The sequence below is a fragment of the Eutrema salsugineum genome, unplaced genomic scaffold (genome assembly GCF_000478725.1).
Source record: "Eutrema salsugineum unplaced genomic scaffold, Eutsalg1_0 scaffold_5, whole genome shotgun sequence".
Taxonomy (NCBI): Eukaryota; Viridiplantae; Streptophyta; class Magnoliopsida; order Brassicales; family Brassicaceae; genus Eutrema; species Eutrema salsugineum.
In genome coordinates this window covers 13,477,210-13,493,554 of record NW_006256612.1, presented here as the reverse complement: position 1 = coordinate 13,493,554, position 16,345 = coordinate 13,477,210, and the positions used below count along the sequence as shown (strand labels likewise).

Below are 16,345 nucleotides of genomic sequence, written 5' to 3'. Positions count from 1 at the left end.
GTTCTATTCCGCGAGGATGCTTCAGTTTCTCTGAAATAAAAAAATATACCAAAAAATAACAGAAATAACTATAAGCACGGAATATCAGAAACGTATTTCACTCCCATGTCAATGTCGACAAAGACAATAAGAAGTTGGTACGGAGAATTGAGTAGAGTATATCCATATAATGGAGATTGGAGTCTGAAATCAAATACATGTCTCCAGTGTGGCAGTGTTGATGAATTATAGCGACAACTTTGGAATAGGGTTGTAATACTAAATCCAAGATAGATAAAAAAAAAGCTGCTCTGTATTATAAAACTGGAAACATCAAAGCTTGTTTCCTTTTTCTCCCTCCTCACTCTCTACTTTCTTCCTTTTTTCCATACGGTGGAAAGCTGTTGATTTTTCACTCTCCCCTACTTCTCTGCTATGCGATTTAAAAAGAGAACAAACAAACAAACAAACAAAAAAAGAGGAATTAAAAAAAAGTTTTTTTTTTCTTTTGACAAATCTGATACAAAGAGAGTTGATATATATATAAAAAAATAGCGATGTTCAGCATTAGGCTTGAAAATCTTTATTCGAGTTCCATACAGGAGCCACTGTCTTTGGCACACCCCCACCACCATCTGATAACACTCCGCTTCCATTTTCAGCTGCTATTAGCGGATCCTTCTCGCTCTCTTTCATCTGCGAAACCAAAGTAACATAAGTTTTTTTCTCTTTTCTTCTACAGCAATATAACATGACACAAAAATCTAGCATAGACCTTTACCAACCAAAACAATACCTAGGAATATGGTTGCTTTTCTGAAAGCAGTCTTTTTATTGCGAAATCAATGGTACGTAACAGGAATATGATTTGAGGGAACCATCTAATTATTTCTTTTATTGTACAATTGATTTTGCAATTAGACTGATATCACTTGTCCCCCTTTTTTTTCTCAAAAAAGAAAACCTTATGGAGAAAAAGGGTTTTCATTTGTTTAAATCATACGAGAGAATCCTATTTAATATTTGACTCCAGACCAATTTATTGGTATTAGCCTATATATATCCAAACAGAAAGATAAAAGCTAGATGACACATACCTGAGGCAACTGAGTTGATGTTTCACTTGCCTTCTGCTGAGTTTCAATCGAGCAGAAATAGGAATAAACAACCATTCCAATCACAGCCACCATAATACCGAGAATGTTGCGCCAGTTGAATGGATCTCGCAGCAACACATAGCCAAATGCTAGAACCAGGCATGTTTTCAGATGTCCCAGAACCTGATATGTGACGGGAGACGTTTTTCCAATGACAAGAAAGGTGCTGAAGTTTACAGACACTGATATGACGCAGGACAGGACGATGAAGAACTGCATTCAACAAAGAAGCACGTGTAAATATGTCAAATCGACATGGAAGCAAGTAGACCAGTAAATAAGTTGGGCAGAATCCCTGGCAGATTAAGTCTCACCACAACTTGAGAAGTGTACTTGAAAGCAAACACGTTCTGGTTGGTTAAGAGCCCATCTAAAAACGGCCCAGTGACGAAAAGTGTGATTGCTTGATACGGGCAAGACTGATAAAGAAGTTGCGTGGATGAAACTTTGAACTTCTTCTGGATGGTATTTGTCATCTGTATACAATCGGTTAAAGCTAACATCATCGAATTGACTTAAGAAAAAATATAAAGAAAGTTCAAAAGAATAAGCAATGTGAAAAGAGCGGCTAAGCGAAGGATACAATTTGAGCAACACAAGTTGTGATAACAGCCAGCAGCGACAAGACAGAACCCAGCATATTGAGCTGAAGATCTGTGACGGTTGCAATTCCAACACCAAGGAGAAGAATGGTTAATGAAAACTGAATTTTTCGGCTGCAAACAAAAAACGGAAGTATGTCAGCAACTACTAGCTTGAGAAACTCGTGAGCCATGAAATTTTTTGAGGATGAACTATCAACACAGAGGGACATAATACTGTCACTAAACTGCTCAACTATTACACAGAATATCAAATTAGAGCATTAATAGTCAACTAGAAATACATGATCAGTGGAAAAAGAGAAAATAGCTTCCTCCAAATTAATAATCACTCACGTATCATAGAAAGATACAATAAAGTAACAGAACTTTGAGTGCTAACCTGAACTTTTTCCTGAAGAAGAGGGTCTCCAAGAGAACAGTACAGGGGATGATTGCTAGTTTTGTCATCTAATACCAACAGAAGAGAAGATGGGTTTGAATTTGAAATACACAGGTTAACAAGATATCATCGTGTAGCAGCTGGAAAGACAAAGTTATACCTGGTAAAAACCAACGGAATTAAAGCCCAGGCTGAGGTTCAATAGTCCTATGGATATCCCATTCAATATGCCAAATCCCATCACAGCTCGTGGATCAAAAGGTTTGTGTTCAAACATCTTCATCCATAATGCCACATGAAGGGAACAAAACGTGACCAAAAGATGCCAACTTGTCAAAGTAGTCGCTGTACGTACAAAATAACAAAAGTAAGTACAGATAGCTTATGAAACCAATTGCACATGATCACATATAAGAAATTATGAAGACGCAGGCTTCAAAAAGGGTTGATAAGCGTCATGCTCAGTATTATACTAGACATGATTCGGCCGTGTATCTGCCTCCCATCAAGAAAAAAATTCACAGAAAAGAAGAGCTCGTAAAAAAAAAAGCACCTCATAAAGTAATAATACAATTCCCTTTTCTTTTGGGGACACACACCACAAACATCATTTAAAGTCACAGGAGCATCTAAAGCATTTGTATTACATACCAAAGCTATGAAAACTTCCTAAACATATACAAGCATGGAGGCAATTCTCGGTAAGGACCATCAGGTAATTAAAAAAAAAAAGAAATAACCACCTAACAATCCGAATATAGTATGAAACAAAATGATCTTTACCCTATCCTTCAACTCATTCGCCTAGATTTCATAAACTTCTTAAGCATACAAACACACGGATAGATCAAGATGGAAATGATATATGCAGCAATGTGGATAGTCAAAGGAGCCTATAACACTAAAATCCACGGGGGAGAAATGAATAGGTTACCGAATGTGAAGCCAAGGGTGCTAATAAGCGCCTTGTTACAGATCACGATTGACACAGACGACACAACGGACAAACTCAAAGCGCCGATTGTTCCCAACTGGAACTTCTGGCCCTCGCTCATCTTCGCTCTCCTTATTTTCTCTCGCTTCAATCACGATCTACGATGATCTATCCACCAAAATTTTACATCGATTCCGAATCATAAGCTAGCCAGTGATATGTAAAGGAAACAATAGCGATCTGGAGAAAACGAACCTCATTCGTGCATAACGTACGTAAATGTGAGAGAAACGAAGCTGGGGCAGCTCGACTGCAGCAATGGAGATATAGAAACTCGTTAGATAAACACTAACAAAAATCAGAGAACGAGTCAGATTTATTGAAAGCCAGAAGCCATAAACCCTAGATCTGCCGTTATGAGACAGAGATCAGAAATTAGTCGAACGGAAATTGAAGAGACGCGAAACGAAACAACGAGAACATAAGGGAGAAAGGGGAATGAGAGAGAGAGAGAGAGAAAACTCACGGGAGAACCAGCGAGAATCCAAACTTCGACGGAGGAGAAGAGATTCAGATTTTTGTATAAAAGAGAGAATCCTATTTTTACAATTTGATGGTCTGCACTCAGCACCGTACAGAGGAAATAGTGAGAGAGAAGAAGAAGATAGTTTTCGCTTTCTACGTTGATACTTGAGAGGCCCCACAAGCAATTTAACCGCGGGATAAAATTGTAATTATAAAAAAAAAATCATGATCCACAAAATGATATTTGATTTTACCGTTGGTTATGTAAAAAATTCGATGTCCAAAATAAGGTATTGGACAATCTTTTTATTTTTGTTTGTGTGTTTTTTTAGTTATGCTGCTATTTTTAAGGGAAATTTTATAAATGTGCCTGGTTTCTATATTCTAATTCGTAAAAAAGTCACTAGCTTGTGTTGGACCAATAATAGATTTCAACCTCAACCAACCGACAAAACATAATTTAATTGAATATTCTCAAATCATAACAAAAAAAAAGCGATATTTTGGTATTCGTCACCCAAAGTATAATAGCTTAAACTATCCATCGTGGGTAAGAAGAAAACTTGAGTGGATGAAAATACCACAGAAAAAAATAAGACGAAGCAAAACTTCTATATAGTGTTTGATTCTCTCACTAGCAGAGGCTCGGGTAAAACTGAGAAGTTGACTTGAAAGCCACAGCGTCTGCGATGACCTGCACCGACTTGTGGTCTGTTTGAGTTTCTTTCATATTGGTATTGCATCCCCAAACCCTAACCGCAAGCCTACGACATTTGGGCGACGATTCTCTGAAATAGGTTTTGAACCAACTAATCACATCTTTCTTCTCTATGCTTCTTAGCTCTTCTGCTTCTTTGTGGGAGAAATCAAACATGTACCTGTGACAGTTCACTTCATTTTCATTAGTCGGTGACCAATAAGGACATAGGCAACTAACTCACTGAAGTATATATGAAACTACCCATCACATACTTCAAACACCATAAGATTCTTACCTTTTGTCAACAATCTGACTCCATAACTCATTCGTCTCAGACAAGAGAGAGGGATCCTTTTCCAGCAATCTAGCAATCATACCGCTTCTATAATCTTCATAGGATTCTTCATCGAGTTGTTCCTGCAATGACAGGCCGAGTAACATTTGTGAAGTGAGGTGTCAAAAGATTTAACAAAACTTGATACTTTTATTTTTGATTACAAACTTACCAGCAGCCCCTCAATGTCTTTTATGAAATTGTCGACTCTCCCGAGCAAGTGAACTGGACCGTACTTAGAAGATTGAACACAAAAACAGAAACCATGGACACGATACGTTAAGCGAGGTCCACACTCGACAACATAACCTAGCTGCTCCTTTGTCCTATAACCAAAATCGCATATATATATGACTATACATGGATACGATTTGACCAACAAACTAGGGAAACATGTGATGACTAACCTCAACTGATTGAACAATGGCTCTTCTATGATTTCATGGAAGAGATCCAGGATCGCTTTCATTCTTGTTGATTGAGCTTCTTCAGGCTCGATTTGATAGTAAAGCTGCAAAACAAAATTCAGGTTCGAATTCATGACCATGACTAGATCCGAGAAACGTACTATAGTTTCCACTTGGCTGACGGTCATCACAAGACAATTTTCTTTTTACCTCGACTACTGAGTTTGTTTCAGATTTGTTCTTCACATTGACATCTCTTACAAGTTTGGCACTCAGAGGGAAACACGTTATCTGCTCTCCATGTCTACGTTTGACTGGGAGCGGTTCTACCGTCAAACTGTTTTTGAATATGTTTGATATGTTTACTGCTTCATCTTCAGACAAATTACCATGACATAGAGCCTCAATAAATATCTGCAAACATGACAACAGGTTTGCCCAAATTAAAAAAAAAAAACCACAGAAACAATGCAAAGGCAAGTAGTTATGTATTAAGTAAAAGGGTAATCACATTAAAGGTGGTTGATGCAGAACGTTACCTGAGAGCGGACTTCAGGAATAAAGCTGTTGAGATCAGTGAGAGACAAATCATTTAGTACAGACAACTTCTCGTCGCTGTCATAAATTCGTTTACACAAGAGTTGCAGTCTCAAGTATGTGGAATGGTTCAAAGGCTTCATATTGGTATTTCTAAACCCTCTCTCCATGTTTTCCTTAATAACCTGCAAGGTTAGATAGAGAAGGTAGTTGAATCAAGAAATAAAGGGAAAATAAATTGACACGAAATTTGAAGTTCAAGATTGAATGAGAATAAAAGGTATGGCAATTATCCATGCAAAAATTCACATACCTTAAACCGGTCCAGGCTTGGCATGAAGGATTTGGCTATGGCTAAGATTTTTGATAAGAGAGCTGGAATCTTTTCATTAAAGCCATACACTTTAAGCTCTAGTTTATCACCATACATAGATAAAGAAGTTTCAAGTTTTGCTATACTGGCCTGCAAAAAACCAGATATTCATGTCAATACAAAAACAAAAACATCTAAAAGATCTTCCTAAAAGGTAGTTACTTGCCTGGTATATGATCTCATTTAGCTCGTCTTTCAGAAGGTTGATAAATAATTCCGTCAAAAGGCAGTTCTTCACACTGTCATATGCCCCCTTCAAATTTATGCGGAAGTATGTATTTGCACGAGGAACCTTAAACGTTTCGTCCAGCTTGTACCAGAACTTCATGAACGGTTCGTCAATTATACATTTAGGTGGAGACGGACTTTTGGTTTCCCCATCAGAATTAATGGCTCGGATGGAAAAATCACAAGGGATGAATTCGTTTTTTGAAGGCAGATGTAAGGACTTATCTACTTCTGAAGGATTGCTCCATGTTTCAATCAAAGACAATGGAACATCTTCTTCTCTGTAACGAGAACCGAACCACGGCTCAGTTTGGAACTCTGAAACAAGAAGTTTCACAAAAAGATAGTGAGAATATAAATATGCAACCCAAAAGTTACATACTTAACTAGTCTCTAAAGTACCTTCTGACGTGATGGATTTCGAAACAACATCAATCCTCATGTTTTTTGGTGTGAAGAAACCCATGAGATCTTCTATCATTTTTGGATCCCATGTCTGGTATACATAATCACCATAAATAACGTGCTCTACCGGATAAGCAAGCATATTCTCTGTACAATACGAGTTTCAATAGTTGCTTAAGAAAACCCATGACGATATTAAGTTCTGAAAATATTTAGGCTTTACATGCCAACATAATAAGCTAACATTATATTAACGTTTTAAAAAAACTAGACGAATGACTATATAAGTACAAACCTGAGAGCTCAGCAGCATAATCGTCTGCAGGCTGCTCCTCAGCATATCTAAAGTCCATGTTCCCAATATCTTGGAGTTCCTTGAATATCCATTCTTGTGGGGTCACATCACGCAATAACTTAAGATATTGATAGACGTAACCAATGATGTCATATATCTGTAAATAAAAGTTGTCATAAGGTCATAATGAGTAACTTAACAAAAACTTAAAGGAGAAGGACAGTATACGAAGCTATCAACAGCTTGTCCACTAAGGAAAGTCAATTAAGAAACCATAAAAGAGACTACCTGAAAAGTCAGAGACAAAGGGCTTATATATACAGGTGAAAACGATTGAATTGACCACATCGTTAAACTTAGTTTAAAAACTAATCTATATGTATTAAGTTACCTTCTCTAAACCAGAGTCAGTGAGATGTATGGACATTCCAAAGACATAAGCTAGAGACGACCGATTTATTCCATCATCTCCGACACCAGCAGACAGCGAGGTTGCCCAGCCCTTACCTTTTAGGAATGAATGCAGACTTCCTCTACCCTCTAAAAAATAAAATGGTATAAACAACATTCTTCAAGATGCATTTTAAATGAGTGCATGCACAAGCACACTTAAAGACTATTCTATATACCGATAAAATCAATGTGATTTCTCACCATGTCCTAATAAATGTGCTAGATAGTCTTCCGACTTCTTCACATAGGCATGGCGAAGAGGAGGGAGAGTCCAAGTCAAATCAAGAATATGAACATCTCTAACCGCTTCTAGGCGATATAATTTACCACCTTTCCAAATGGGGCATTTCGCCTCCAGAGTTGGCCTGATTTTGGATCCGTTTTTGACATCACCGAATAGTTCTACAACCCAACTTTCTAGCATATCGAGAGATTCTGCAGGGTTTTATAGGAAATCATTTAATACAATAAACACAAACGGCAACACAAGCCAATATTTAGGAATGTAAAATAACATTTTCCAAGAATCAGAGCCAAACACATAATAAACCTAGATAATTTTACCTCCTCCAATGACAACGAGTTTCATCAATCCACCGTGGTAATATTCCTTGTATAATTTCACAATGCATTCTCGTAGATCAACCCCATTCTCCATTGCACCACTTAAGCTCTTCTTGTTACCTTCCAGAGCACATAAAAGACATATTACATCAACTTATTTCATAAATATAAGTGTGGCAAGAAATGTACACCGAGATGTCCTTACCCCAAGAGAACCTATTAAACGGATGACCCTTTGCAGACGTGTAGCATTGAAATTGTTGCAGACGACATGCATCATTTTGGAGGGCCTGGTTAAATTCTATAATTTTGGATATTGTTAGCAAGACACTTTTAACTATATAAGAAGGAAAATTTATCTGAATGTTTGCTGAAGATGGATCTTTCGATAAGATCTAACAAGGAATAAGGGTATGATTAACAGGTAGGAGAAACCTGAATCAACAGCAAGGAGTTCGCGTTCCATGGCTTCAGTCTTCATGAGGGGTGCTACAAAAAATTGAGAGAACCTAATAACAAGAGAACAAACCAAGGTCAAATAAGCGATCGAAAAAACAAAAACAAAAACGAAAAGATCAAACCTAATCAGCAAACCCAAATTTTGCCTACGGAAAATGTTTTGCAACAGATGGTTTAGGTAAAATCCAAGTGACACATATTAGGGAGACAATTAACGTAAAAAGGAGCAAGAAGGATAAATAGAACTATGCATCTTACTTTTCTAGATCATCACAAATTGAACAATGATAACAAACTTTAGGCATACATACCGACCCATGTGTCGCCTGTCTTGTTAAATTTACAGAAATTGACATTTGAATAAGTGAAGTGCAGCTCAACAAAATTTTCTACCTTTTCAAGGCACCTTGAAGGAATTCTCTCTTGACTTCAAAATGATAGCACGTATGCTCCATTTCTGTGTATGCGTTAGAGGATCCTCCATGCTTAGACAAGTAACTATCATACTACAAGTAAAACAAAGTCAAACCCGGAAAAATTCAAAGATACATCATGCTAACAAAACAAAGTCTGTACTAAACGTACAAAAGATCTAACCATCATCCATTATCCATGCTCTAAGAAAAATCTCAGTTATATTTAATCATGCTAATTGGGCTAGTTTCTTAATTCAAAGATAAAACAAAAAAAATTGAAGTTAACAGAATACGTCACTTCATATGAATCTATGAATAGTGCAACAATTGCAAACATATAAAATAATGCAATGCTTACTTCATTCTCATCGGGGAACTCGGTGCTACCCATAAAAAGCATGTGTTCTGCACAAAACATAAAAAAAGAGAGTGATTCAACACTAAAAACAAAAGAAGTGAACTCAAACTGTAGTTCAAAGTCATAGAAAGATGAAAGTACCAAGAAAGTGAGCCAGGCCTTGCGCCTCCGGAGGATCCAAGAAGCTACCCATTGCAACACACATAGCTGCAGCTGCCTGAAAGCATATCACAAAACATAGAAGTTTAAAATCAAATTTGATAAAGAGTAACAAAGCAGGTGATATATGTTAAACTGAAAACCTTTTTGGTCTGATGATCCCCTTTCCCTTTTACTTCATCCTCATCCTCATCCTCATCATCTTCTTCATCTCCTTCCCCTTCTTCCTCATCATCTTCATCATCTTCATAGCTCCCGTCACTATCTTCTTCTTCTTCTTCTTCTTCCTCGTCACCTTCGGCGTCGGTGTTCTGACCATCCGCAACAGAGCCTTCGGGATAAATATCTGGATCGTGAATAAGCAGAGCACACAATCCATTCTCCAATTCAATCACTCTGTATAACCTCCGATCGTTAGGTGACTTCACGACTACATTGTCCAAGGTCGAAACGGATTTCGTTGCAGACATTGTACTCGTTCTGAGAAGATCGCGACGACTCGTGAACAAGTGCTGCTGCTGAAAGAGTATCTCTTTCTTCCTCTTCTTAGGTCTTGCCTCTCTATACGCAATGAATCCGATTCCGCCGCTATTGCCCTCTTCTGAATATTCGTTTATTTTAGTTAAAAAAAAAAAGAAAAAAAAATTAGAATCGCTACTGAAACGCAAAATCAAAATTGCGTAATATCTTGCCGTTGTCTCTGGAGGATATGGCACGTGAGCCGTTTCGTAATAGTAAAAACGGCACGCGTTGTTATTTTGGAAAACGAAAGTGGCAAAACCAAAAGTTCAACTCATCCCTTTCGATCGCTTCGCCTCTGAAAATCAAACCCCCCGGGAAAGAGAATCGAAAATTGAAAATTGAAATTCAAAATATTACAAACCTAATCGTCCTTTCTTGTAAAACCCAATTCGAGACACGGAATCGAAGAGCGAGATCGTACTGATTGCTCTGAAAAGCCCTAACATTGTTTGGTTGGGTAGGCAACAATGGCACTGTCACAGTGGAAGGAAGCTATTCTCGAAGGGATTTTCATCGAGATCAAGGACGGAGTTGTGGAGGAGAAGAATCTCGAGAGGTTGGAGAATCTAGTGGAGATTCTGCACAAAGAAGGTTCTAAGGTTCCCGAATCAGTGAAGGAAGCGTACAGTCAAGTAGCTGTGGAGTGCACAGCGAGGTGTCTGGGTAGTGAGAGAGATGCGAAAGTGGCTTATACTGAAGCAATTAGATCGATTTGGCTCCGTAGGATTATGCCTCTATGCGATAAGGTCAGTTGCTTGGTTACTAGTGACCTCTTGAATAGCTGTCGAAGATTATGGATGGCCCACAATGACGAAAAGGCTTGTGAAACTCTGATGGAAGAGAATACGAGAGAAAAAGCTTTGGTTGCTTTGAGGAAGGTAGTTACAGAGTTGGATCCCAACCATGGTTATGCCTATGATGATGGAAATGCGATGGATGAATCGGAAGAGGTTGAATCTAGCGAAGAAAGTAGAGAGACAGAGCCGATTGTTGAAGCCTCTGAAGATGGTGACGAAGACCAAGGTCAACACTTTCTGAACCTTTTTTCTGCTCATCTTTATATGTTTTTTGAGGCGTTTCGCTTTCTGGTATCCTCTGGAAGGATAAGGTGAAGTTTATTCTTTTCTTTTTTTTCTTCCTCGAGGTTTTGATTCTTTTCTACAATTTTTTTCAGATACTGAACAAGAAAGACCTTCTGGTGAGTCAGAAGCTGAATCTCCACTTCGTCAAATCAAAACCATTTCCTCTGCAGTTGTTGACAGACAGCTCAAAAAGCTTAGAGCTTCTAAAATCGACCTGATGAATGCTTTGGAACAAGGAGGACCTTCAACGTTACACAATGCGACGATTACAGAACAAGTAAATGATGTTGCTAATCCTTCTGAAACAACCACTTTACCGAGGCCTAGCTTGATGGAGCGAAGAACCACAGCACAGACATTTGAGGTAAATCTGTTCATGTTTACTGTTTCATCAGATCATCCACGTTGTTGTCTTAGGTCTTCTTGTGTTTAAATAGCTAGGATGATGGAACACCTAGTACACACATATTTACTTTGTTCTCCACATGGACCACATTCATTCTCATCTTCTCCTTACATTTTATTTTGGCTGACCAGCTTGCTACACTTGATGGGAAATTCGTATTCAGCTTTATCTTGTTTAGATTGATCTCTTTGCATGTTCGGTTGTAGCGGAGTTAAAATAACATGCTTTCATCCAACAGTGTAATGTGGGACTTGTTTTGTTCAAACGAGTTTGTTTTTCACATCTCTTTGTTTGTTTGTTTTATTAGTGGGAAGACTCCATTGATGATTCAGATGTAGAAATGGGCGCTGATGGTGAAAAGAATAATAAACCAAGACGTGAAAGAATTGTCGTCTCTCCTTTGAAAAAAAGAAACCATAGGGAGAAAGTTTATTGGAGTACTGCAGAAACCCTGGCCGTAATGAAAGGCTATGAAAAGTACTTGAGACTTGAACGTTCTCTTAGATGTTAGATGAACATCTTTCATGCATTTCGGTTGATTTGATCTATTCTCTGGTGATTCAGGTATGGTGCAAACTGGAAGCGGATCAAGGATGAGAATCCAATTCTAGAGCGTAGAACTAATGTACACAGCTTCACTTATCTTGCTGGTCTCCATTCATTTCTCTTACAGTTGACTTTATCAGGTATCTAACTGACGCATTATCTCATAGGTTAATATTAAAGATAAATATCGAGTTGAGATGAGACGTAAAGAGCGCAACCTTGAGTAGGTGAGTTACACATATACATACTCTAAGGTATTATCATCACACTCTGGTGACCTTTAGAAGAGAAAAACAATTTCGTAGAAACCAATAATATTTCTCAAGTTAGCTTTGAAGTGAAACTCTACTTGTGGACCTGTGAGCATATGTGTAGTGCTACTTAATACAAAATATGTTGCTCTGGAGTTTATAAACTATTATTAACGTCATTACTTTTCCATGTGGTCATCCTATAAAAGGGATGGGTTTTATGTTTCTATATTTTTGACCATTCATGTGATAAGTTGATGGTAACATTAGCGAACCAAGGTGCACCTATTCATGGCGATCTAAATTTTAATGGGTTAGTTGAGCCTGTTTGCTTACGAGGATCGGTGTTTTTAATAAGCTGATGAAATTCCTTGTTTACGTACGGCATGACAATTCACATATGTCTCTCCTTATTTTTCGTATAAGCCGTCCATTCATTTTTTTTTCTGTTTATTCTTTGCGTATAGGAAATGGAGTACTGGAGCAGAGATCAGACCTTTTTTGTGTAGCCGATAAACAGATGCTGAACAATGACGTACTGTGGCATCTATGGAATGTAAAAAAACTGGGTAACATTTTGTCGTCTTTTGTCTTCAAAACCCGTAAGAATTTGTGAATATGATGATGATAATATCTAGTGAATCTTTTTGTTAAGTAACTTAGGGTTCTTTTAGGATGTTTATTGGCTTGGTTAAAGTGAAACCTAACAAACAATATTCGGACTTGGAAAAAGCAGTGGGAAAAGTCCGATTAATTTGATGCAAATGTCTTGGGATCCAAAAATGAGTTTTGTGTTCCCCATTAATGTCAATGTTTGTAGTTGATCAATTGCCGAAAAAATGCACATACCGTACCAACTGTATAAATGGTAGACATGTAGGAGATGGGGGCATTGGGAAAGAGGAGCAAAAAACAGTGGTCCTCTTCTTCTTCTTCTCCTTCTCCATCACAACAGCAAAGCCTTTAAGGTTCTGAAAACTCTCTCTCTCCCTGCTTTTCCTCTTTAATCATATCCTCTCCTGTGTCAGTGTTTCTTTCTCTCTCTAAAGCGATCATCTTCGTCAGGCTCCATTTTCGTGTTTCCTATTTCATTAATCATGAGGACTGGAACCCATTACAACTCCGTATTTGTTGGGTTTCAGCTTGTCTCCGTGTGTTTGTTGTCCATTCACTATTGGCCTTTTTTTTTAAAAAACCCATTTATATTGCGACTTGCCATTCTCACTCCTATATTTTGAAAACTTTGCTCACAAGTCATTATAACTACGGCTAAAACTCGATCAATCCTAATCTAATCTCAGTTCAATTTATTGCCATTTTCTTTGTTTCTTTATTAAGTGTTCAAATAAATTGTCTCTTTAGCAGGTTTTCGATGATCCAACGCCTAGAGCGTCTAGTCTTCAACTAAACGAATTTAGACAGAGTGATTGACGATTGGATACTAACGTATGTCTTCTTTTATCTTTAGTAACAGATATCTTTTTTTATAATCAAAATCGAAGACTAGTATTCAAGTATCACCGCATTCAATTAGAGTACTATACTATGAATATGATTTAGAACTTGAACTTGTATATACTATGATTGTTTGTTGTTTCTAAATATTTTTAAATGCTTTTTAATACAAAAAACTAAAACTTCTGCTTTATGCAAATTTTCTCTTTTGGTAGAGACTCGTGAGGTTGAGATTTGTTGCTGTTAATTGGATAATTTCATGCCATAAATTATGGTCTTTATAATGCTCAATTGCTGAACAAATGTGCTTTATTATGTTCACCAATGACAACCACAAACAAAAGAAAGCGAGTGATCCATCTATCTTATTTACTTTATTATCCAGCAAAAAACAAAGAAAAACAAAACTTGTCTTGCACAGATAATCTCCACACAATTGACAATTATATCAAAAAGTTCTACTATTTTTAACAGAGAATTAACAATTATTACATACGTTTCTACTTAAGATGAAAATTTAGATTTTATGACTTCAAGCCAGACTTGAACGAACACCTTGAAGATAAGATCATGATACTCCTTAGGATTCAATGAAAGGTAACATGCTAGAAGATCCTCCATGTCTTGTGAATCTCTGATGTCATTCTCTTCAATCATCTCAACCATTGATTCTCTGAAATCCTTATTGGGATCAACAGAACTCTTGATTACTGCAAAACTGTCAAGAACTTGTTTGCTCTGCAATCTCGATTTGCTTCTACGCGCTGATACATGAATTTTAGGAGAAGTCACTCTGAGTTTTATCCTTGGAGAGTTTGCTGATGATCTTCTTCCACTAGAAACTAATGATTTCTGATGTTTCTTCTGGATTCTACAAGCATCTTCTTCTTTTTCTTTCTCTTTATTGTTAACCTTCACAGATAGATGATGGGTTTTACGCGATCTTTTACTTGCACTGCAGGCTTCATCCGTTGAATCAATCACCTTGATCTCTTTGAACATTTTCTTCTTGAAATCTCTGTTCTTCGTGTCGATGATGATATCATCAGCAGAAGAACTGAGTTTCAAGTTGGAAGAGGCAGAGGAAGAATCTTGTTTCGGAATAAATTTGATCTTCTTCTTGTTAAAACCTGCAGATACAGAAGAAGAAGAAGAGGAAGGAGGTGATGGCTTGTAAACAGTCTTTCGTTTGCTCTGTATCATGTGAAGAGAGTTTCTTGGTGATATCTGAAGGCTCTTAGATTCTAAGGAAGTGTGGGATTTATTGGAGTGATAAGAGTTTGAAGAGTGAGGAAAAGAGTTAAACTCAGAGAACTGTTTTTTCTTCTTGGTAGTGTTTAACAAATCAGGAGGAGGGTGCTTTTTTCTTGGTTTGGTCATGTTCTTGAGCTTGTGGAACCATTCACTTGGGATCATAGCTGAAAATCTGAACTTATAGTTCCTCATCTCTGTTTCAAAAAGGTTTGGGATTTTCTCATAGAAAAGAGAGAAAAATCAGTAGAGTTTGCCGCAGTTGAAGAGTTTCTATGTGACAGATAAAAGAGAGGAGAAAGTGAAAATTGGGGGAAGTACAATGTAAGAACAAAACTAGGGTCCACTTCGTAGAATGTCTGTTGTTTGTACCAAACGGTCCAAACCCATTTCGGTTTCGGAGATGATTTATCAGATCTAAACCAAACCAAACCAAACCAAACCGTGGAAATAGAATATGCGATCTAAACCGTGGAAACCAATTAGTTACATGTTACTCTATGTTTCTCCGTCTAAGTATTCTCTCAAAACCTAACAGAACGACAACCAAAACCTAATTTAAAGTTGAAAATGCCCACACCTATTTCAGACGCAACCTTTTGTTTTTGTTTTTGTATTTAACTAGAACCATGATCGAAAATTCGAAATCCTAAACTAATTTCTCAGACTTGTAGAACAACCGGATATTCTTGTAATTAAGAGTGGATAACCATGGTTGATATCATAATAAGACTCAAATTCTTGATCATTAACTCACATGAATTAACCAGTAGACTACGAACTACTTGAGTTCTAGATGGGTGGATCTAATGAATCAGTCTTAAAAAGAATAAGAATCCAATAGTCTATTTTAGTTGAAAATTGATTAGAAAACAAAAAAAACTTTTTCTAATGTCGTGCTCAAAATTTGTCACTATAGTAGTAGGTACTAGGTCGATTAGTGGTATATAAACAGAATATTTCTGGTTCGTTAATTACTTAATTCCAAAACATGATTCGGCGAACGTGACAATGGGATTCAACAAAATAGGTTAAACAAGAATTCAGGCTAAGGTCCAATCTCTTTAGCCACAAGTCATAACATAATAATAATAATAATGGTGGAAAAGACTGTAGAGAATTAAGAAGAGACATTTTTGCATAAAACTCGGCGACCAATAAAATTCCTTCTCATTCTCACCAATTTAACTTGTGGTCTCCCTACCGCTTTTCATGCTTTTCACTCTGGCCACCTTATTTTTGTAATTTATGTTTATCCATTCCAATTAACCAGAATCATCCACCAAAAAATAATTTAACTCAAACGACTTTTTCGTTACCAGTTAAACACAACCCAATTTAGAATCAAAGACGAGTTTACCAAACACTCTTCATACATTTACTCACAACGAGAGTGCTTAATCAAATTGAAGCTTAAACTTAAATTAACAACAACAAAAAAAACAAAAAAAAATTAAAGCAAAATGTAGGTTTATAAGTTCATGGAGCACCACCACCATTATGATTCGTGATGAATTCAAATGCAAAGACGTGAACCCCACGTAAGACTAACCACCCTCCCACAA

At 37.2% G+C, this 16,345-nt stretch overlaps 4 protein-coding genes across 6 annotated transcripts; 1 reads left to right on the top strand and 3 right to left on the bottom strand.

Annotated features, from left to right (window-relative positions):
* Positions 1 to 463: 463 nt before the first annotated feature.
* On the bottom strand, positions 464 to 3,723 carry LOC18994187 (UDP-xylose transporter 3). The gene is made up of 9 exons (XM_006417808.2): positions 3,581 to 3,723; positions 3,310 to 3,364; positions 3,055 to 3,222; positions 2,281 to 2,465; positions 2,121 to 2,188; positions 1,720 to 1,852; positions 1,451 to 1,612; positions 1,077 to 1,349; positions 464 to 675 (listed from the first exon to the last, which is right to left on the bottom strand). Exons 3-9 carry the CDS (start codon positions 3,173 to 3,175, stop codon positions 547 to 549), a joined length of 1,071 nt encoding a protein of 356 aa, XP_006417871.1. The 5' UTR covers positions 3,176 to 3,222; positions 3,310 to 3,364; positions 3,581 to 3,723; the 3' UTR covers positions 464 to 546.
* A 296-nt stretch (positions 3,724 to 4,019) lies between these two features.
* LOC18994186 (nardilysin-like) lies at positions 4,020 to 10,347 on the bottom strand. The gene is made up of 20 exons (XM_006417807.2): positions 10,151 to 10,347; positions 9,411 to 9,868; positions 9,250 to 9,325; positions 9,109 to 9,155; positions 8,728 to 8,840; positions 8,311 to 8,384; positions 8,081 to 8,176; positions 7,876 to 7,995; positions 7,513 to 7,746; positions 7,250 to 7,398; positions 6,859 to 7,015; positions 6,561 to 6,710; positions 6,097 to 6,476; positions 5,871 to 6,020; positions 5,560 to 5,742; positions 5,231 to 5,434; positions 5,021 to 5,124; positions 4,786 to 4,939; positions 4,575 to 4,696; positions 4,020 to 4,457 (listed from the first exon to the last, which is right to left on the bottom strand). Exons 1-20 carry the CDS (start codon positions 10,233 to 10,235, stop codon positions 4,214 to 4,216), a joined length of 3,300 nt encoding a protein of 1,099 aa, XP_006417870.2. The 5' UTR covers positions 10,236 to 10,347; the 3' UTR covers positions 4,020 to 4,213.
* On the top strand, positions 10,200 to 14,788 carry LOC18994185. Of its 3 annotated transcripts, XR_002897964.1 has the most exons (7): positions 10,200 to 10,812; positions 10,964 to 11,235; positions 11,585 to 11,754; positions 11,842 to 11,902; positions 11,991 to 12,050; positions 12,542 to 12,643; positions 14,666 to 14,788. XR_002897964.1 is itself a non-coding variant. In XM_006417806.2 (6 exons), the coding sequence occupies exons 1-5, from the start codon at positions 10,257 to 10,259 to the stop codon at positions 12,048 to 12,050; spliced, it is 1,119 nt and encodes a 372-aa protein (XP_006417869.1). In that variant the 5' UTR covers positions 10,200 to 10,256; the 3' UTR covers positions 12,542 to 12,919. The 3 variants fall into 3 exon arrangements, 2 of the variants coding, with proteins under 2 accessions (XP_006417869.1, XP_024007817.1); XM_006417806.2 differs by lacking the exon at positions 14,666 to 14,788 and having other exon boundaries at positions 12,542 to 12,919; XM_024152049.1 differs by lacking the exon at positions 14,666 to 14,788 and having other exon boundaries at positions 11,991 to 12,077; positions 12,542 to 12,919.
* On the bottom strand, positions 13,890 to 15,177 carry LOC18994184 (transcription repressor OFP4). The gene has a single exon (XM_006417805.2). It carries the CDS (start codon positions 14,973 to 14,975, stop codon positions 14,034 to 14,036), a length of 942 nt encoding a protein of 313 aa, XP_006417868.1. The 5' UTR covers positions 14,976 to 15,177; the 3' UTR covers positions 13,890 to 14,033.
* Positions 15,178 to 16,345: the final 1,168 nt, after the last annotated feature.

Coding starts and splice junctions, on each gene's coding strand:
- LOC18994187 (XM_006417808.2), bottom strand. CDS start 3,175: ATGAGCGAGGGCCAGAAGTTCCAGTTGGGAACAATCGGCGCTTTGAGT. Junction 2,189..2,280: donor ATTCCGTTGGTTTTTACCAG/GTATAACTTTGT, acceptor TGTTGGTATTAG/ATGACAAAACTAGCAATCAT. Junction 1,350..1,450: donor AGTACACTTCTCAAGTTGTG/GTGAGACTTAAT, acceptor TGTTGAATGCAG/TTCTTCATCGTCCTGTCCTG.
- LOC18994184 (XM_006417805.2), bottom strand. CDS start 14,975: ATGAGGAACTATAAGTTCAGATTTTCAGCTATGATCCCAAGTGAATGG.
- LOC18994186 (XM_006417807.2), bottom strand. CDS start 10,235: ATGTTAGGGCTTTTCAGAGCAATCAGTACGATCTCGCTCTTCGATTCC. Junction 7,747..7,875: donor ACTCGTTGTCATTGGAGGAG/GTAAAATTATCT, acceptor AAAACCCTGCAG/AATCTCTCGATATGCTAGAA. Junction 4,697..4,785: donor AAGACATTGAGGGGCTGCTG/GTAAGTTTGTAA, acceptor CTGTCATTGCAG/GAACAACTCGATGAAGAATC.
- LOC18994185 (XM_006417806.2), top strand. CDS start 10,257: ATGGCACTGTCACAGTGGAAGGAAGCTATTCTCGAAGGGATTTTCATC. Junction 11,236..11,584: donor CCACAGCACAGACATTTGAG/GTAAATCTGTTC, acceptor TTGTTTTATTAG/TGGGAAGACTCCATTGATGA. Junction 11,903..11,990: donor TTCTAGAGCGTAGAACTAAT/GTACACAGCTTC, acceptor ATTATCTCATAG/GTTAATATTAAAGATAAATA.